Here is a 21,880-nt window from a genome sequence, read left to right as displayed (position 1 = left end):
AATCAATCCTTCACCTGTTGGAGGACTGAGGACTGTTAGGGTTAAATGTTCCTTACTTTTATTGGTATTTTTTGCATATGTATTAATTGCCACTTTGCACAACTTTGAGTGTCCCGGCTGTTTAAAAATGGATGGGCATGCATGCACCTCACCTCAAATGAGGAGAGGTTGTCCGAGCCATTATTAAGTACATTTACTAGCCATCGTGATATGTTTTATAAGATGGTACAGTATCACGCTCAAACAATTTCAATTTGCCCGACAATCTGCTGTGCACAGGTATTGGTTTATCACATCTGAAGGCGTACATGTAGGCCTATGTGGAGAAATAAGAACTACATACATGTACATAACAAATAAACTTGTCATTCACAATGACATGGTGCAATGATAATACTGACATACAGAAAACTGACAGGTCTGTGGGTACTGTACTGGTACAGTCCGCCTACATCATGTACACATGTACCGGTATACTGGCCAATGGTGGATCCAGAATCAAACTTTTCTTAGGGGAAGAGGGGGAATTTTTTTGGGGGGCCATAAAGTATCAAAATGTAACCTTTTATGGCTTTTATGAGGGGTGAGGCTACCGGTACATACATGTACATTTTGGGGCACCTTTTACACACTTTTGGAAGGAAGGGAATTGGAAAACTCTCCCCAAACATTTTTGTTCGGATAATTTTTTTTTCAATTAAAAGTTTGTTTTTTTTACTTCTCTCCTCATTTGGAAGGGAGGGGATCCATGGTCCCCACTGGCATTGCTGGGATACTCAAAGCGACAGTCCTCACAGTCACACCTGCAGAGCAAGGACCCACTTGCTCGTGAGTACATGTACCGATAGCTCATTGGCATAAAAAGTTGTCCCCCCCCCACAGTTTCTTTGGGGAAAGTACGTGTACCAGTGCATTTCATGTGCTGGTAGATAGTTCGGCCCCCAAAAATGAAGGGATTGTGGAAATACAGGCCAGGATTGAGTTCTAGGGTTTTGGGGCTTCCATCTGAGGGTAGAGTTGATAAAATTATGGATGAAAAACAGCCCAAGATACAGTACATATGTTACGTGTGCAGTAGCTGTTTCCACCTCCATGGTCACAAACTCTGCAAAAACCGTAAATGTAGGTATACTGGTATGCGTGTATGTTTTTTTATGCTACACACCGTCAACTTTGGATGTGTGCTGTCGTTGGTACAGACATGTATACATATGCATGAGCCGTAGCCTTCCCATTTTGTGTGGAGGGGATTTGATGTACATGTAGGTAAAAATACCGGTGACGAAAAATTCAACTTGGAGAAAAAAAACCACTGTAGCTATAAGTGCAGGGACAGCAGGCTGCAGCAAGACTTTTGCAAGGGGGTCTGGACTGTGCGGTTGACCATTATAAACTTCACTTTGTGTCACACCTTTCTTCCAGTGCCACACTGTCCTGATTGTTCATGGTCAAGCATCCCCCTATTGGCTCCTTGCCCATCAGCAAATTACCTGCGGACTACACCTGTAGTTTAATGACCTGCAGTGCTATGCTGTAATGTACCCACAGGTGCAAAGGTACATCAGGCACTTGCGGTTTGGAGGCTTTCCTGGCTGCACATAAACAAATCCCTCCAGAGCTGTGGCATACCATACACAGAGAGAAAAGAATAAGAACAAAACTACCCCTATGCCTATTCAGGTCCACTCCATTCAAGTCACCCTGTTGTAAATGCAAGCTGCTGTGCCCGTGCCTGACCAGCAATGGGTGTGCATGTTGATAAGATCCCCTTAAGTCCAGGTCCTTTTTGCTCTGCCCCCCCTTGAATGGGGCCTCTTGCATACCAAAGCCCTGACTCTTTGTGCCTCAACTCTCTTCCTTATTTCCTGATGCAACAGGTATTCAAAAAGCACACGGCACTTTTGAATGAACTCCGACCTTGTTGCTGCACACATGTCTGGTGCTTTGAAGACTTCTTTGAAGTGCTCGCTCTTTGTTTGAAGTAGTTGCACTGGGTAGTTTTCAACAGCCTCAGCGTCCTGAACATGCATGAAATTGCTTTAGATTTTATTGCCGGGTCCCCAGGAGTCATTTTCTTTAAACTTTAAAGCCTGGATATGGCTTCCAAGTTCCATTTTGTTCAGTACTTAAAATGCAGGGGGCACGACAATTTCATACCCTGTAAAGAGTTACTTTGAAAATCCAATTTTTTTCCCGGAACATTTGCTGTGAATCTTTATGGCGGTGCTGCACACAAAACCACTTACGTTGAAGATTCAAATTCTTTATCATAAATACTAGTATCTGCAATAATTGAAGGAATACCTATTGTTTAACAGTTTTGTCAGCTTTTGCCGGTACATACATGTACCTCGTACATTGTTCCTCGTACATTGTACATGTACCTATTTGGGAGGTTTATGAATTACTGGTACCCTATGGTATGTACACACTTTTGTTGAAGTTTTATTGAGAAAAGCCTTGATACTGATTTAATGCAGTACTATACATACATGCATGTACTGCAGGTACGTGTAGTCATCTTCTTGAAAAGAAAGTTGAGGAGATTCAAAGGGTTGTTCACCAAATGCATTCAAAATAGTTAAGTTGCTAACAAAAAGGCAACATTGATAAATGCATGGTCATTCGCACTTACATACCGATATACATGTACATGTAAGTACCAGCATTAGCACATGTGTGTACCTGTGTGCTCATTGTACCGGTACATGTAAATCAACAGTACATGTACCGGAATGCACCGTACATGTATGTACATGTTCGTGCATTTCTCAGGACAGAAATTTGGTAAGGGTACCCAAACGTGTAGGCCTACATTATTCGAAGCTGTACTGACAGCATTGGTTGTCGTAGTGATTAAGTTGCCTAGCATGTGGTTAGGGGAAGCATCATTACATGTAACTTGTATTGAAGTTTTACGTATTAGAGAAAGCTTCTTGTTTCTTCCTTCATGTACATGTAGGCCTTAGGCAATTAACCACTGTCCCCCCCCCCACATTTCACCGGTAACTGTTTAAAGAAGTTGTTTGACATTATTTTCCAGATCCTTATTACACAGTGAGCCATTGCTGAAGGGTAAACGAAAGCGTGATTGTTACATGTACTTGTCAGAAACAAATTGTACTTGAGAAACTGAACATTATTAACCCTAACACTCCTCAGTCCTCCAACAGGTGAAGGATTGAGGAGGGTTAGGGTTAATACCATTTCTTTGTAATCACCTTCAGGATTCCAACTGTCTCTCGTCATTGTTGGAAATGGCAAATATTTCACAACTTGGCTGTTATCCTGAATTACTGGTCAGCCAAAAACAATGTCAAATGGCAAGTATTTTACAAACCTTGGCAGTTATCCTGAGGTATTGCCAATTGGTGGGCCAATAAAAGGTACTCTTCTTTAAGTAAGAAAGCAATTGGCTGTAGAAATGCACAGTTGTATTTATATGTACCTACATGAACTTGTAAAATGTACATGTACATGTACCTGTACGGTAGATCTGAATTTTTGGCTGTTTAAAATTTTCTTGCTAGAACCCAGATCCTTCAAAACCTTTGGCTTAAGTGCGATAATACGGGAAACAGCTGTACACATTGAATTGCATATTCAGAAAGCGTTCTAAAGGAAAAAAAATACATGTAGATTTACCGGTACATGTACATGTACCGGTAAATGTACTGAACATATATTGCACATGTACTTGTGAGACGTGCATTGAAGTTGAGAAATCTCTGCATCACCTGTCTTGAAATTAGAAACACTGGAGAGAGCATACATTATAATTGCACAGTTGAGGATACTGGTACATTGTAAAAGTGGATTCAAAAACATTTTACATATGTCAAGGGCCTTTTCACTCAGGAAAAGCAGGAACCAAAATTAGTAAAAGAAAGACGCAGAGTTTCTCAAGTGTTTAAGTTTGTAACCAGACACGTTTGCAAAGAAGCCCGGCGTCTTCAGCTCTGCAGTGCATATTACATAGAAATGACACCTCTTGACACAGATCTCCATAAGAGTGTACATGTGCATAAAGTGTCGCAGCAGTGTATTTCTGACTGTTGTTAAGGAGGCAATGTTTGAAAACACCCTTAAAACAACAGTCCGACCCCTCTCGACCCTGTACCTAAAGAGAGGAGTAAAAATTGCACGTAACGGTACCGGCCTGTGTTGTATTCCATTGACCTTTTACAGTTTTCTTTTTTTAGGGGGAGGGGGGAGCCAGGGAGGGGAAGAGAGCTCAGAATTAAAATTGACATTGTTGAAAATTTATAGAATTGGACCAAGGTGACCAGTGCACATGTTTGGTCAGTTTTTAAAGTCTTTTTTCATGTTTTGGGGGTTTTGTTAATGTTTTGTTTCTGTTCTTGGAAGGAAGAAATGCTTCATTAAATAATCAGAGGTTAGGGTACAGTGTTGTAGTCGTCGAGACTGGTCTTGGTCTCGAGACCAGTCTCAAGACCAGTTTGAATGTGGTCTTGGTCTCGAGACCAGTCTCAAGACCTGTTTGAATGTGGTCTTGGTCTGGAGACCAGTCTCAAGACCTGTTTGAATGTGGTCTTGTTCTCGAGACCAGTCTCAAGACCAGTTTGAATGTGGTCTTGGTCTCGAGACCAGTCTCAAGACCTGTTTGAATGTGGTCTTGGTCTCGAGACCAGTCTCAAGACCTGTTTGAATGTGGTCTTGGTCTCGAGACCAGTCTCAAGACCTGTTTGAATGTGGTCTTGGTCTCGAGACCAGTCTCAAGACCAGTTTGAATGTGGTCTTGGTCTCGAATGTGCTGGTCTTGGTCTCGAATCATCGGTCTCGGTCTTAGTCTTGATCTCGGACTGCCTGGCCTTGACTACAACACTGTTAGGGTATGATTGCCAACATTCTGTCTAGGAAATAGTGAAGCCTCTTGGTGTGAACCCTTGTACTTTATGTATTCATCCTCTGTGCTGTTACCATGGTTACTGGTGGCTACGGTATTCCCGCCTGAAAACAAAAAAGGAACTGTTGACTGTGGTTTTGACAGGATACCGTACCATAGTGCAGCAGCCTTTTTTCATTGGGAAGGTACCCGGCACACTAATGAGAGTGGTTAAGTGAGAAAAATGTGAGGGAAAGAAGTATTGCTCTCAGCCAGTGATACGTAAAAATGGGGAAAAAAAGTCTCTGCTTGCCTTGATTTGAATAGTGAATGGCCCATTTGACTTCAGAACATTTGGAAGCAGAAATGCAGTGGTACGCATAACAGTTTTCTTGTCCATTCCAGTGTTTAAGTGGTTAGCACAGCGGGCAATCCTGTCTGGAATAATACCGGCAAGAGAAAATCGGGAATGTTTCCGTCGAGATAGGAAAATTTAATCGCCAGTCGACCCTCATGTCAGTATTGATGAGGAAACAAAAACATACCGGTATACTTCATTGGCTATTGAAAAGGAAGTGACTTACTGTACTATAAAGAGGACAGGTCTACAAAAGACTCAATCAAAAGTCTGTTACAAGTAATGTGTACATGTATCCTGTGTATTTTTCTATTTACCGATAAATCTTTGCAACTTTTCTCATTAAGAATGCCCAATGCATGAATGAGTACATGGACCGGTACAGTGTACATTTCAAACGTGAAGCAAAATTGAACAATTTGGTGTTTGATGTCTCAGTTAAACAACAGAAAATCCATCACCCCAAACAATTAGCGGTACATGTACATAAGCGTAAATGGATTGCCCTTCGAGTTTTTTTTTTTTCTAAAGTGTCAAGTTGACAAGATGGAACCATCAGAAGTAACACGCCGTCCACAAGTTTCTCTCACTTGGTTGGTTGGACTTATATGACACTCTTGTCAATGACAGGCACGCAACTTTTCCTCGCGATTTCCTCGTTTTTCACTTCTCACTCAAGACACTGTGCAGTCTTTTAAAAGATCAGAATTCCCTCTTTTTTGGGGTCAGAGTCCAAGTTGCATGCCTGTCTTGTATTACTGAAAAAACAAAGTACACTGTTTAAGAAGCCCAGCCTGCATATTTCTCATGAGGCAGTTTCACTACATGTACATGTACATGTATGTGTACCTTGTCCACAAGAAAAGCCAGTCAGTTAATGACCCTTTTCTGGCCTCATGCATAGCAATAGTGTGTTACTGACTATTCACTACCTGTGCACAATGGTGCATACCCATGACCACAGCACACAGAAGACTGAACCCCATAGAGTCACCACATTATTATGCAGCAGCACAGTATGCACATATTTAAAAGGGTCAGGCAGGTCTCACTGTGTGCTGAGTGTTGACAGCAAGCAGTGTGTGCCCTACTATTTTGTGCATGCAAAGTCCACAGGACTGGTCCCAGAGTCCACTGAATCATGCATACTGGAGCATTGATCTGGCCAGAGGAGTGCGCAGTCTTGTTTGTGGGGCCTTGCTGCTCAAACCTCTCAGGAGAATTTACTCTCGTTATCCCTCATTGACTCAAAAAATGTTCGCGACTTGAGTGTGGACCTGAGACCACATTGGTACACATGCAGCATGCATTATTGAAAAGTATCGACAATTACGTGTAGTCCGTGAAGATTGGAATAGCAGATTGGCCACAGTGATTGGAATTCATGTTTCTGACTCAATTTTGTGTCTCATTTGGGCAAGTGCATTCACCGCCATTCACACTGTCCATTTTGTTGCAGTGTGAATTGATTTGTTTTCATCGCAGCAAGCATTTTTAGTAGACTTTTTCTTCAGACTACTGATAATACAACACCTGAGTGCTTGAGACTCCCGAGAATGAAGTGAATTTGAGGATGAGTACATCAGCACACCTCAATCTCTCAGTCAGTTCTACTTTGCTGAATTTACGTTCATTGTAAATAAAATATTTTCTCTGAAAGTGACAGCGGTTGGCTACACGTGATAACTTGACGTGTACTTTACCAGTAGTTGTGGAAATAAGGCTGCATCCGCATCTCTTGTCTAGAGCTAGGTCTAGGTCTTTGCTCCATTGGAAATGTGTGGAGATGCGCAGGCAATAGACCTAGCCATACATGTAGCTCTGGAAGCCCGTTTTGAACACAGCCTAAGTTTGAGTTTACGCTAGTTTCTGTTGGAAGACGTCCTTGACTTTCATGCAAATTGTACTGCGACATAAGTTTTGAAACCACCCAGCAGGAATTTCCTTTTTCTTACTGTTGCACTGCAATTTTTCTTTTGAAGCAGAAGCTCAGCAGAACACCAGCATGAGTTCAGAAACCACTACAGAGGCTACCGGTGAAGCAGGTAAATTGCGGAAGACAAGAGTTCAGCTGCTAATTCGTGAAGGCTGTCACCGACTCTCCATTAAACATTAAAATTCTGACACTTTGAGGCAGAGTTTTCCTTCTCCGGGTAGGGCCTATATGTCACACATAAGGGCAACAGTTGTCCTCAAACTGAATGGTTGACGAAGTCCTCAGACCTGTGGACAAGCTGGTTACCGTTTGTCCTCAGACTTTTCAAGAATCTTGCTTTTGAGTCCTGGCACAGGTCAATTAGAGAACTCTGAGCCCCGGGGCACTGTGTATTTTCTGTTTTAGTCCACATTCTGTTTTAGAAAAAGCTACAGTAGTAGTGAGGTTGATTTGAGCCCCCAAAGGCAAGTCTGCTTTAATGAATCTTGAGCCAAACTCGTAAGACCTTGCTTTGCTTTGAATGTCCATGACCAGCGTATGCATTGAACTTTTTAAAATTTTGGGCATTTCTTTTGGAGTTGAGTACTCCAACCCTAAGAGAGGACTGCATTTTTTCTAAAGTTTTTTTTATGATTGCATTTGTCCTCAGACATGTATACAGTTGAATGTTTTGTTAATATGAACGCTGTTAATACAAGGGTACAACATTCTTCTAATAGAAAGGCCATCTTTAAGTTCCAGTTAAGTTACGGTCCAAAGAGCCTCTTATAATTGAGGTTTGATTGTACTTTCGTAGAATGACCAGATAAATTCGGTCTTCCGTCAGGAGTTTATTTTTTTTTTCAAATTGTTTTTTTTTCACCTTTACATGGATTTACATTGTACGTCCATTTTTCTCCAGGCTCTGCTACAGCCGCTTCCACCACTGTCACCACGGCTTCTGCCGCTGCTGTCGTGGCGGCAGCAGCTGCCGCTGCCAAGACCCAGGCTGGAGCAGCGATGGTCCAGCAGACGGTCACCCAGGTGCCCGTAGCGGCCACATCTCTGTCCATCCCCATGCTGCAGGCCCAGCTGGCCAGCTCGGGGGCCCAGCAGATCGCTCAGCAGATCCAGGCCCAGGCGCAAGCCCAGCCGCAGTTCATAGTCAATGTAAGACCTGAGATTCCACACAAACCGTCTTCCCGTTGGACTTTAGAGGAGCCCGATAGTGCACTTGAAGTTTGACGTCACAATCCTGTGCCCATTGGATTAATCAGTCCCAGTAAAACTACTGTGGCTCCTCAGAAAGTTGTACTGCAGGCACTTTTGCCTTGTTAAAGGGTAGCTGCACTGCATAAATTTGTAAACAAACCTTCAGAAATTCACCTTTACATCTCAGCGAATATCGTTTTCAGTTTTCATTTCACTGTTTTAAAGAGTACTCTGCTGCCTTTTTTAGTTGATGCCAATGAATACTTCCAGTTCGACAATAAAGAGCATCCGGGGCTGTTGTACACGTAGTGTACCACCAGTTAGACTTGTATTCCAGTCTTTTTTTGCATATGCAGCATTTCTGTCCAAGTCAAACACTGAACAGGAACCGAGTTGTGCCCTCTTGTTCTCCCCACTGATTCAACCCGCACATTGAACGACATATTACCAACTGACGACATCTTGCACCACAAACCAATTGCACTCAGTCATTGTACTTTGCCGTTACACGAAGAAGAAGGACACTGGGTTTCACTGCATACAAGTACATGTACTTCTGTTTTGGTGGCACAAAGACTTTGAATTGACATTGTAATCCTTTCTGAGCTGGACTGCAAACAGCACCGGTGATGGTGTTGTGGCAGAGTCCATCACAAGTCCCTTCATGGTTCCTCGTGTAAGTCTGCTTGAAAGACCTTTTGTAAGTCTGCTTTCAAGTCATTTTTTTTAAAGACCGGTCACAAGTCCCCAGGCGAACAATCAAAGAAGAGTGCTTTCGTTGCAGTTTGTTTGAATGGCTTGTGACTTGACTTACAAAGTCTGAATGGCTTGTGATATCCTCGTTACAGACTTACAGGAACTTGTGATGGGTGTGACCTCAACTTAACACAAACAACTTGAGAGCACGGGTGGCCAAAATTGTTCTTTTGGCTCCAAACATTGTAAAGTTTTTGATCTAACCAATTGTGGCCTCTCTGATGGTTGAAGCTACACTTTGTGGCATTTTATACACATAAGTAAGAAAAGGAAATAGCCCCCCCCAAAAAAAAGTGTCCTGTCACTTGTGAAAAAAACCCCCAAATTTGTTGCTCCTCTTTGGGGGGTGGGGAGGAGGGGATAGGAAGGGGGAGCGTGACCCCTGTTCCCCCTGGATCCACGCTTGCTGCAGAGAAGCAGTGAGTACATGTACACCGAGGACAGTCGCAGGTCATTCCGGTATGTACGCATTGGTTTAGATTTGTCAACGGAATCTGACTCTTTCAGCGTCTTTCTCTGTGTCTTGTACAGGCTGCCCCCCAGATGTTGTTACAGGGTTTGCCGCTGGCTCAGGCCGTTACGCAAAAGGTATACTTTTTTCACCAACCCCCCCTTCCCCTCTTGATACTGTCCAAATCACGGTTTTGCCCCAGGCCGTAAGCTTCCTCTCAGGATCAAGAGTCACGAAAAGTGAAATGTATACAGTTGGGATAAGAAAAAAGTTCTTCTGTAAATTTGACCCTTGTCAGGCGAGTTGACATTTTTGGTAGCAGAGAATGGAGAGTGGGCCCCAGAGGTGTAGTGTTGTGGTGGAGTTTTTCACAAGTCGCTGCAAGTTCATCACCAGTCTTCCAGTTGTAAAGCAAGTTCCAAGCTATTCTAATGAACTTTGGCAGAGGCATTCATTTGTCATTGTCCATATTTTTTATTGAACTGATCTTGTGAAAGGACTGGTGTGTGGACTAATGAATTATGATAGGACTTGTGATTGACTGGACTGCAAATACTTGGCCAGATGGTCTCCCCTCCAGATGGGCCAACAGGGACACTTCTATCTACTGTATTTCACTACAACTTAAGTGGAAGCCTGTGACAAGGACAAAGCCGTGGTTTGGAAAGATCTACTCATGGGACCTGATTCCATTTGGAACTGTCTTTCAAGCAGAAGCACAGCTCACCCCTGCAGGAGTACATGCCTGTATCGGTACACCTGTTGATATACATTAGCAGATTGGTCAATTTGCTTTCAGACGGTTAACATCTCTGTTAGGGAGAAGTGAATTGAGTACTCAACTGATTCCATTCGTTTGTATGGCACCATAAACTAGGTTACATGTACACTTAACCATGAGGTGGTGCTGTATCTGCACCGTGCACCTTTTGCCACACTAGTCACAAATTGAATTTCACCTCGTAAATCAGGGTTTTTTTAAATTAAACATTGTTCCCAAGGAAGCCGTTTTTGATTGTGTTCCTCATATTGATTCTGCTCAATGTAATCTGTCAAGTGGGGTGGTGCCAGACTATTTTGGTTCCAGTCTTCACTTTAAAGTTTTTGTAATGTTGCTTAAAATATTAAGATATTGTAAATTACAAATTTGCAGTTGTTCATCTTAAAGGAAGTTAGTCTGTAATGAACTTTAATTTCTTTGCCCTCATTTTCATTCTAAGGTTCCCCAAATGGAAAAGGTTAACCTCACTTTGAATTCAATATGGCTGACTTGTAAATAATGCCAATTGTCCCAGCGTAGTCTGGGTGCAGTGTGTGTCAATCAATGGCAAGATATGACTCGCAAAACCAATAACCAGAATACAGGGATAGTATGCATGTGCAGGATTTCAGTGTTCTAGTACATATGTATGTCTCTCTGCACTGTAGCGTGATATTACGGGGTAGCTGGAGTGATAACGAGAAGCCATTGGTGATCCACCGGGCAGCCTCGTGGATACAGTACAGATTTTTCCATGCCAGATGAGAGTGATCGCGCGCACGTGATGCGTTGCACCAGGGTAGAAAAGTTCTTCATTGTTCTGGCAAAGGAGAAAAAAAATTTAAGGCAAAGTGGCTTGCTTAAGGACACCCAAGTGTTCAAATCACGTGGCTGTCTCAGATACCCATTGGAGGATTGCCTTTCTACGCATCACTGTGCTTATTAATAACGGATTTAACAAATAAATTGTCTCTTTGTCATTGCAGCAGCAGCCGCAGGTGTTTAGCCTGCAGGGGCTGCCCCTCAGCCAAGCTACTGCAGCAGCTGCCATGGCAGCTGCAGCACAGAAGGTCCAGGCCCAGCCCATCGCCGTCAGCAATGCAAACCTCATCCAGCAGGTGAGCCCATCTATACAGGTACACGTAGCAGTGTCATTCAATTTTTTTGTCATTTTCCCGAGCATTTAAAGCCTATACCTGTTTCCTCTGAGCCAGTTGGTTCCCAATTCGATCAGAAAAATTCCTTCTAAAGAACAGGTTCTTTTCCAGTGGAATCACAGCAACAGCGCCATCGTTTGTCAGGAAAAGCATAGAAAAGTTGTACATGTAAATGTGACATCAGACAGTCTTTGTATATGTAGGAGGTATGGAGGGTTGTACATGTACAAAATGCATTTTCCCAAGTGAGGTCATGGGCTCACAGTTGATGTTGGTCCCGAGCCAAGAGGATCTGCGGGATGTGTGCATTATACAGTTGAAATGCTCATGAAAGTACATGTGCATGTAGACAATTGCAGTTTTGTAATGACGTTTTCCAGTTTGCGATAAGCACAGTAGAGAAGAATTTTCAGGTGATAGGGAGTCTCCAGTGATTATCACAATCATCACAACGTTGAATAATTTTTGTGATGAATGGGATTTTCTGCTTGCCTTAGATTTCAGCTGTACATGTGTACAACCACATACACATGCACAAGTACTGTACATGTACATTAGTGAACATTTCCGGAAAGCGAACCAAGGATTCCTTAAAAGTGGCCCAGGCTCTGTAGCTTGTTGGCCTGCAGAAATCTTTAGGGAGGTGACAGTGAGAAGCAGTTACAGTTTTAGAGGTGGGAGGAAAATCCCAGAGGAATATTCTGGGTGAAACCCACGAAATCAAGGAGGGACTGAAAACTGAATCCGCATGTGGACTGAGCTGGGATTCACACCCAGGCCGCAGAGATGGAAGGCGAGGAAAGAACCACTATGCCAACCTGGCTCCCGTCCTGTCCCGTTGGAGTCTCACTCTTGTCTTCTCTCTTCTCTCCCTCCCGCAGGGCAACCTGTCACGGATCCTTCAAGGCCAGCAGGCGCTGCAGACTCAGCTCACCTCTCAGCCCCAGAGCTCGGCCGCAGCCGTGGTGGCCGCTGCCGCTGCTTCCCAGAGCCAGGCCCAGACTACGGTGCAGGCCACCTCCCAGGCCGCAGCCGCTGCCACCACAGTCCCCGTCACGCTGGCCCAGGCGCTGTCTGCCCAGCAGCTGCAGCTGCTGCAGCAGCAAGCGGCGGCGGCCGGACCGGTCCAGTTGGTGAGTTGATTGCAAGAGTGACGGTGTCAATGGGGCAGCGGGGCATCCCTGGGAATACATCACAGAAAATCTCTGACTGCTCTGACTGACTATCGTGCCTTCTTAAAGACCCAAAACTGGTACAACATTAATTATTTCTCAAGTACTGGACCAGAGGAACTGTTAAATTTATTTAAAACCTCACAATCTAAAGAAAAAACATACCAAGAATGGCAGATTTCAAAAAAGACAACCAGTTTCCGCAGTTGTTCTTTGACAGTTGAATCTCTGTAAACTTCTGTAGCAATCTTTCTCTGATTTTCCAAATTACTGATTACTATTGTATTTGGCCTTCTACACATACATGTACACGTACACTGGCTTAAAATTCAGCCATTTTTCCAGCACCTTAAAGACCAGAACCTTTAATTCCCAACTGCATGAAGGGCCGTTTTAACACGCAGTGCCCTTGTTTTTCATTGTTTTGTAAATCAGCACAATTCTTGAACAGTCCTTCATTGCATCATTGTCTTGCCATGCCCATTTCACATTCATGTACACCTCTGAAAGACCAATCCAAGGGGGGTAGACCTTTGTCAGTGGGTTTGGTGTTCTTTTCAAATGCTGCCAAGGGTTTTCAGATTAGTCTACAAATTCTGAGGAAAAGGGCATCAAGGGACAGTCCATCAGTTGTCCTTTGTGCAGTCTAATCCTTTGAGGCAATGAAATTCAGCTGCTTTTTTTGGATAACTACAAATGATGGACTGTACCTTTAAAAGGGGGCAGGTTTTGATCAGCGGGACTGGTATAATCCCGTCGCCTTGGTTACAGGTCCCCTGACAATTTGGCCCTACCTAAGTACGGGTACATCTTGAAAATACCACCATTTATCTGTAATTTAAGGCAGATACTGGTAGTCTTCCTCTCTGACAGTCTCAGATAATCACTGGTTCCCATGGTTGTTTTTGTCCTATTTTCATAGTGCATGTTTTGCATCTTGCTTAGCTGGTTGCATTGATACCCCCTCCTGCTTTGCTTTTGCATGTTCTGCTAACTCGCTGAAAAGTTTTTATGCAAACCTGATTTATTTTTTGTTGTTTGTGCTGGTTCTCGCGCTCCGTTCCCCTCCCCTGTCTCTCCCCCCCTCCCCCTGTACATTTCCTTCCCCTCCATCGTTGCAGCCTTTCACAGACCTAACTAAGATGTGGCAGCCGGGGAGCCAAATGCCCACCCAGATCCCGGGACAGGTTGGTGGACAGTTGCAACAGCAGCAACAACAACAACAACAGCAACAGCAGCAGTTGCAGCAGCAACAGCAGCAACAGGCTAAGGTGTCAATCCATTCTGATGTGTGGCGGGGGGGTTGAAACTCACGTCTCTCTCTCTCTCTCTCTCTCTCACAGAAAAAGCAGGACCTCTCCTGTCTACTTTGCACTACCTGCTTTCTCCTTTTTCCTCTCAACTAATTTGGCCTTTGCTTCTTCCTGTTCTCTGTAAAGTGTAAACTGCTCCACTGTGGTTTCAAACCCATCCTTTAGACCACTGGAAGATTTTGCAGCTCAAGAGTGCTTTTGTTACTCAAACCTCATACGCTGTGGCCGTTACACCTGTGACACTTGTTCTCCAGTGTGACCGACACCACTATGGAAAGTTTCTCCTTTGCATGTTCTTGAAAAAGCAAACCGACCTTACTAGCTTTGCACGTCCGGGCTTGAAATCCTTGCCGTTTTAGCTTGCACTGCTGCACACCCAATCCGGTGGTGGTTTGGCATTAATGTACCGTACATGTAACCCACCCCTGTGCTTCACACTCAAGGCTCCATTTCCATTTCCCCAAGATTACTTTCAATCCTTCACTGCTCACAGCCTGCGGCCTCTACAGTGACTGAATGTTAACTTAACCCTCCTTTTGCTGTAACCGTCAAAAGCAGTCCAAAATTGCCTTCCACTTGATTTCCCCCAGCACGGAGACACATGTAGAAAATCTGACTGGTTTTGACTGATAGGACAACTGTGTCAAGAATGTGTCTTTGCATAGGAGGGTTAAAGAAGTGTGGTTCAAGTCCATCACAAGTCTAATTGTCTGCAGAAGTGAATATGTGTACAAGTACTAGGTATATGGTACCTGTGTCCTCATAGACCGTTGTCATTATGCTGCCATGTTTGTCTTGTTTCCCGTAGCCCCTTTGGCAGTACCGGTAGCAATACAACTTTGCATATTGGTAAAACGGGAACAGGGAACAGTTTGGTTACATTGCTTTTGAATGGTAGAAAGCAAGATGGCTGCCCCATGATAGAGGCTTATCTGCGCTGAGCGGAACAGGAGAGGGTGTGGTTATTGGGTACTCACTGTAGAGGCGCACCATGAGGCGCGAAAGTATATGCACGTTTGACGCAGAGCACGCTGAGTACGCGTAACTACATTATGCCGGCTTGTATTATCTTTGCGTACACGCAGAACGCGTGCAAGAACCCACTCGTAATCACCTGTCTTAAGTTCTTTGCCCATTGGGGGTGCACTTCAGCTCGGGGCGGATAGACTTGGAGACAGGATGATTTGTGATGGACTTGTCCTTTTTACAGCGTTTCCACCTCAGGCTTGTGGGAAAATACCTAGCTACTGGTCCACGCTTAACATAAACACAAGTGCAAAGGTTAAATTTGTATAACATAACATGAGTTTGCATTATACTCTGTACATGCATGTGATAGATTCCTAACAATCCCAGATCCTCCCATTTCAGTATGATTTCACATGCACCCTAGGGGGCTAGGGTTAGTAGTCAAAGAGTGGTGCAGTTCCTAGTGCCCATGTGAAGGGGTTTAGCAAGATTGTATGGAACTAACACTGATGTGACCTTGCCACAGAGAGATAATGAAGTAGTTTTTCAGTGACATTTATCTTTGTGGGTCAAGAGTCACCTTTTCCTGTATCTGTTTTCTGAGTGTTCCCCTTACAGTACGATGCAATGAAATAATTACATTTGTATAGCGTTCTTACGAACTATAAGTTGTTTCACAGCGCTTGACATCAATAACGAAACGAAAAGTAGAGTTTTGAGATGTTTCTTGAAAACCTCCAAAGAAGGGGACAGACGAACGAATCTTGGAAGCTCGTTCCAGAGTCTAGGAGCAGACTACTACTGGTATCTCTGTCCTCACCACCTGACCGCAGCCGCGCTTGGCTGTCACCGCCCGTTGTTGGAACTTACAGAGCTCAAACCTTGTCTGTTCTTCCCTTGTTTTGATTGCATGCTGCACATTTTAATGTTTGCTAATTTCACAAGGTACTGACATGTAGTCTTCTATTTCCGACTCATTTTCAAATCAAACGCATTCCTCCGCTGGCAAATTTTCCAGATAAGCACCCAGAATGTGGTACCGGGCACCTCGCTGCAGCAGATCAGCACCACCGACCTGCAGCAGCTGCAGCAACTACAGCAGCAGAACCCCATGCAGCAGTACGTGTTCCTCCAAACGGGCCAGGTCAGTACAAAGTCTTGTTGTAAACACTTCAGAGATCCGTTTGAAGTTGCTTGGCTTCCGTTTATAGCAGACCTTGCTGTCTTTAAGCACTGCACGGGAACTGTAGAGGGCGCTAATGCAGCATACTCACAAAAATCGGAGTGAGGGCACATCACATGCACACGCTGGTATTATGCATACCCTCAATCAAGCCCTACATGCAACTGGCATGCATGGCAGGCTGCCATTTTTCGTCTAGATGCGCACAATATCAGTTCCACTGACCCACAAACCAAAACTTCACTGCCTTGGCAACTTCAGGAGAATACCAGCCACAGGCAGTATGCGTTTTATGGCATTTTGGCTGTGACCGGATTCTGTTGTGAGCGGAAAGTTTCCCGTGCATAGCCAATTTCACATGCTCGGCAGCTCTGTGGAAGTGTGTCCCAAGCATGACCCCCCCACAGTGGAGGTGACGTTGGTGTGCCCTCCTCTCATTCGGACCTGTATCTGTTTTCGCAGCTGAGGGATAGGGCATTTACGCACAGAGCCTGGGGGTATGGATGGCTCACGTGGGTAGTGGGGCTTGAGTAGCAGCCAGGAGGTCCCATGTTCATGTCCCACAGGTGTCAGCTGATTTCATTTGAATGAATGGAATAAATTCACCTGATAATGCTGGAGTTAGTATTTGTTACGTACATGTAAATCCTTGAGCAAAGTGAGTATAAGATTCACAATGAAAATAAAAGTTTGGAATTCAGTCAAAGGCAGTCAACTCAAACTCTAGATATGATGGACAAATATTTAAATTAATAATGAAATGTCTTTCTGTTGTCATTTTTTAAAGAAGCACCAGTACTGGGTAGAACCAAGTCTTATTTTGTCAGGTACAAGTTTGTACATGTACAGTACATGCAGTATTTTTTAATAAATGCCAGTGCTTAAAGCAGTTAAATGAGGTATAGAACTTTCCCTCGGATCAGCTGATTTCCTTGTTTTTCACTTCACACTCATGCCATTGAAAACCGAAAAAACCGGTACTGTACAAAGTCTTTGTAAAGATTGGAATTTCCTCCTTTTTTGGTGACAATCCAAGTTGCATGCCTGTAACATTCATCCAAGAGGTTTCAAGTCTGCTTTGATGGTTTCAGCTTCTCAACCAGCAGGGATATGCAGTTGACCTGTGTCATGCCACAACCGTTTCGTGTATCAACGATGTAAAAATGCCGGTAGGCACCTGTTTGCCTTGCTGTATGCACGTCGGACACAATATGGCTGCCGCATCACACAGGTCTCTGACTGGGCACTTTCTTGCCTGTACATCTTTGGATGCTGGTAACAATGAGCCGATGGCCTTTGCCGTGGCGGTAGACAGACGAGTGCCCAGTTTTGGATGTAGCTTTAGGATTTTTCTTCTTGATTAAACCTTGCTGTTGCAGCAGACCAACATGCCGCAATATGTGCTTCTGCAACCCAAGAAGGTGAGCAGTCACCTGTTGGCAACCCACAAGTCGCCTTGTTTGTTGCATATGTTTGCACTCGGCCTAACCCAGTTGAGCCCAGTTCATCCTTTGCAGACCTACTGTCGCCTCATTTGTTTGCATAGTTTCTTAGGTCCGGTTCATACTTCGCATGAATGTCAATATCAAATGTAAAAATCCGTGATTGAAAACTTTACCGAGTTTAACCTGTTTTTTTTTTTTTTTAATTTTGATTTGCATTCTTGGGAAGTATGACCCTTTACAAACCTAACCCAGCTGAGCCCGGTTCATCCTCCTACAATTGCCCATTGGCAACCCCCATGTTACGCCTCATTTCATACTATTACACAAGGCTTTAACCCGCTGGAGCCCGGTTTGCCTGTTGCTGATTCAACATGTTCAACATAAAATGCATGCATTGCTTGTCCAAACTCACCTCAGTGATTTTGACGGTGGAAAAGCCCCCGCAAAGACTTTAAAAATTTGCACAGGTTTTGCGATGCAGATTTCTTGTGGAAAATTCAGCAGGGCAGACTTCCGTGAAGGAATTTTTGCAGTCTTAAAAGCTAGAATATTTCAGTTAGAGTTGTTGGATTGTTTGTCCAAACTTATGATTTGTTGGTACGTTGTAGGGAATTCCAAATTGTTCTCATTAGACTCTCGTGAACTGATGACCTGCTGGTGACACTCAATTTGTCAGCTATGCTGAGTGGTATTTGGGTCATTCTCTAAATTTGGGGTCCAGAGTGAGAAATTTTTCCGTCCCCGTTACGTACTTCTGACATGTATACCATCTGACATATTTAACAAGGGAGTATCACTGAAATTGATTTCAAACTATTTTTATCTGTTTGGCAGGTACGTGAAATTTGCAGGACTTATTCAATCTTGGAATTAAACAATGAGCTCTAAACATCAAAAAATCATATGCCAGATGTAACCGGGATGGGAAAAAATTGGACCCCAAATTTATAGAATGACCCTTCCTCTGTGATACACGTATGTGGACGGCGAACTGTCGTTTTGATAGGTTTCTTGGGTAGGGGAAGGGGCGTCGGCTTAGGATGAACACGTTGGGCGAGACCAGCATGGGTTTGGTTCATGTTACATGTAAAACACGTTGGGCTAGACCAGCATGGGTTTGGTTCATGTTGCAGCACACCTCGGCATTGTTCTTCATTGCATTTTGGTCTGCTTGCTTGTGTTCAATCAACAAAAGCTGCATTGTATTTTTTTCCTTTCTTTTTTTTCTTCCTTTATTATGTGCTTCCAAGCAAGAGTTTGATTAACAAGAGTGTGTTCGGTTCGGTTCAGCAGGTTTTTACTGAGACTGAGGCCGTGTCCGAAACGGGCTTCCAGAGCTACGGCTAGGTCTATTGTCTACGCGTCTCCACGCATTTCCAATGGAGCAAAGACCTAGACCTAGCTCTAGACAAGAGATTCGGATGCAGCCCGAGTTGCAACTGTGGCACTGACTTGTAGTGTCCAGATCACAGTCGGCCTGCAAATGTTGCACATCAAGGCCAATCTGTGCTTCAGGCCGATGCCAAAGCCAAGCAAATTTGATGTCAGGAAACAGTTGCACTGTAAGATGTGCTTGGGTCGAAGTGTGTTGTACTTGTGCGAATTCTCAGCACGAATATTTGATTTCACATCAAGTTTGCTTCCATGTTCGCTATTGCGCCTCGTGCAAACCGGCCTTGTACATTATATCTGGTGAATACCGGTAGGCATGCAGTTTGGAAGCGATTTGCCGGTCTGTACACATACATGTACGGTACGCTTCTGTATGGTCACATGTGAGCATGTGAAAAGCTGTAGACGCTGTAGACTAAACAGCAATGTGTCCAGCAGTGTTTGGCATGCCATGTACTGTAAACCCAGAAATATCAACTCGCTGTGTCTTGCCAGATGTGGATGAGAAGTGTTTGAGAAGTTTTAGTGCTCACTCTTCCATGGAACATGTCAGAGTGGTTTTCTTATAGCATGGGGAATCCGTTGGTGCATGGTTTGAATTTGTACAGTAAAAGACAAAATGTAGGTTTTTCTTTACCGGTTGATCAGTACGGTGTACGTGCATGTAGCAGTCGTGCTGTACAGCGTACATGTGTTTGTTTTTAATATGAAGCAAACTGTGGCATTGATCTTTAAGCCCTGTACACCAATCTTCCGCGCAGACTTACCACCAGAGACAAGCTTGTACAGGTGTAACTGTATCATATGCAAGGGTTTCCACGCCACTTTAGTATTAACAGGCTTGTCTTGGGGGGGTTTTTTGGTTGACTTTTTAAGGAGTACTGTGCGTGTACCAAGTCCAGGTTGCTGATTCAATGCGCTCACATGTCCCAGACTTCCTCAGACCTTTGCATGCCCCTGCTTGAGTTTCAAAACAAGAAACCACATGCGCTCTGAGCACTCATCCATTTAGAAATTCCGTAGTGTAGATCCAGGGAAGATTTTTCTGTTTCTGCAAATGGAGAATGAAGTAATGTAGACCGAGCGCAGTGTGTGCATTTGCATGCTTTACTGACAAACACAGCGAGTGCATTGTAACAAACGATCCTGAAAAGTGAAGGCTCTTGAAACAGTTGCATGCCAGTCATTTTAGGACCTGACTTTCAGTGCTAAAACTATGAAAGTGATCTTGAAACTGTACAAGCCAAGCTGTTAGATATTTTTTTCAACAACTGAATGAGGAAAAACGAAAGGATGTACTAACCTCTGAAAGCTTATAAATAAATTAACAAATTGAATTACTTTTCAGTGTGTTTTGTTGAACACACACATGCTTGCAGACCTGCCAATATGTCGTATACATTGTACCTTCCTGAGGTCAGGCATTACCACACAGTAGATTAAAATTTTAAATGAAGTGAAGGCTTTACTTAAATACCTTTTTAATCTGTTGTGTGGTAATTCCTGACCTCAGGTAGGAATACGGCTAGGTTGGCAGGTCTGTGTTGGGGATGTGATCTACGAAAACTCTTCTCATGGTGAGCTTTGTCATGTTGATGCATATCAACTTGACATTGTCCTGTTTTCAAAACTTTCATTCGTGATTCGAAACAACCTAGAATCATAAATGGAATACATCTGAAGGCAAGGGTGTGTCCGTATTGCTTTGAAGTTGATGCGCACCCAAATGACAAAGCTCACCATGTGAAAGGTTTTCGCAGATCATATCACAAATTGCTTTTGACAAATTTCTTTATCCCCAATTCTTTCGAGGCAGTTTTTCTTCTTCCTGTTCACCGATCTAACTTATTAGAGAAGATTAACATTGGACTAAAAGAGTTTTGCCTCATTAAGTGTCAGTTCAGCTCCAAACCTTTTCAGAAAATCAGAAATGAATTAGTGATCCTGTCACTGGGAGATCTCCCTATGGAGAAAATACAAGCCAAAACTTTGATAACACTGGCTGATTCAGGAATCACCAAAAAAGAAAAGAAAAAAAACTCAGTGCAACTAATTTAGAAGTCGATTTGCAGGTTTCTTCTCATGATGATTAATTTCATGAAATAGATTCAGCTGACAGATCAATTCTTTATGTGCTTATGATGTATACTTTTAGATCAGGATGAGGCAAATATGCAGTTTGTAGCGCTACGGTAGATCAGTATGAGGCAAATATGCAGTTTGTAGCGCTACGGTAGACGTACAGTATGTTGGGCACACCATGAAGTGACGTGTCTTGTACATTCTATGTAAATGAGATTTACAAGATATGAAATTTGATGGTACATGGTACATTTGACGTGACATAACTGACTACCTAAATCAATGCCTACCTATGGCAGTACATGTGCATAAGCAGTCTAACTTGGCCAACTGTGGAATCTGTTTTGATTGCTCGTAAAAAACAAACTCAAAGAAGACAGGGTTTAAGACATTTTCAAATAGCCTATCAGCCCTACATGTACATGTACCTGTCAGATTAAGCACAGGGGTCAAAATGAGTATAAATTCATGTACATTTTAGCGTACAGTAGTCAGGACCATCTCAAGACCGGGCACGAGACCAATGGCAAGTAACTGGGTGAACGACAATGGAGGAATGCTCTTGTGACTTGAATTCATACTGGTGGTTCAGCATTGCTCTTGTGACGATCTTAAGGGATCCTGACTACGTGTACGAGTACAGCCCTGGTTTTGAGTAGCGATCGTGCCAAGTTTGACGTCAAACTGCTGTTGATCATTACAACCTGCATGCCGCTTTCTTTTCACCATTCCACCTACATGTACATGTATTAATATAACACCTTGCCTGTTTTTGTACACCCGTCGCTTGTCGCATCGTGACCTGCTGTTTCGCCCCGGGCGTCGTGTGTCTTGTGTGCTGTGCTATACATGTATGTGCGTGCCCTACC

At 43.6% G+C, this 21,880-nt stretch overlaps 1 protein-coding gene across 18 annotated transcripts in view; it reads left to right on the top strand.

Moving 5' to 3' along the window:
- The window catches only part of LOC110988801 (uncharacterized), a 42,680-nt gene that overhangs the window by 10,634 nt on the left and 10,166 nt on the right, over positions 1-21,880 (top strand). For 4 of the 18 annotated variants that reach the window (XM_022252658.2, XM_022252653.2, XM_087142048.1 and 1 more), the window contains 8 exons: positions 7,190-7,249; positions 8,042-8,289; positions 9,619-9,675; positions 11,285-11,416; positions 12,337-12,588; positions 13,749-13,898; positions 15,928-16,053; positions 17,472-17,513. In XM_022252658.2, the coding sequence (XP_022108350.1) occupies positions 7,190-7,249; positions 8,042-8,289; positions 9,619-9,675; positions 11,285-11,416; positions 12,337-12,588; positions 13,749-13,898; positions 15,928-16,053; positions 17,472-17,513 (1,067 nt within the window). Of the gene's footprint in view, positions 1-737; positions 829-6,663; positions 6,808-7,186; positions 7,250-8,041; positions 8,290-9,618; positions 9,676-11,284; positions 11,417-12,336; positions 12,589-13,748; positions 13,899-15,927; positions 16,054-17,471; positions 17,514-21,880 lie in introns of all 18 variants that reach the window. The other 14 variants (XM_022252657.2, XM_022252659.2, XM_022252652.2 and 11 more) reach the window with 9 other exon arrangements.

The sequence above is a fragment of the Acanthaster planci genome, linkage group LG10 (genome assembly GCF_054643075.1).
Source record: "Acanthaster planci isolate LZ-2023a linkage group LG10, COTS_SCS, whole genome shotgun sequence".
In the NCBI taxonomy this organism is placed as follows: Eukaryota; Metazoa; Echinodermata; class Asteroidea; order Valvatida; family Acanthasteridae; genus Acanthaster; species Acanthaster planci.
This window is presented reverse-complemented; position numbering and strand designations above follow the sequence as displayed.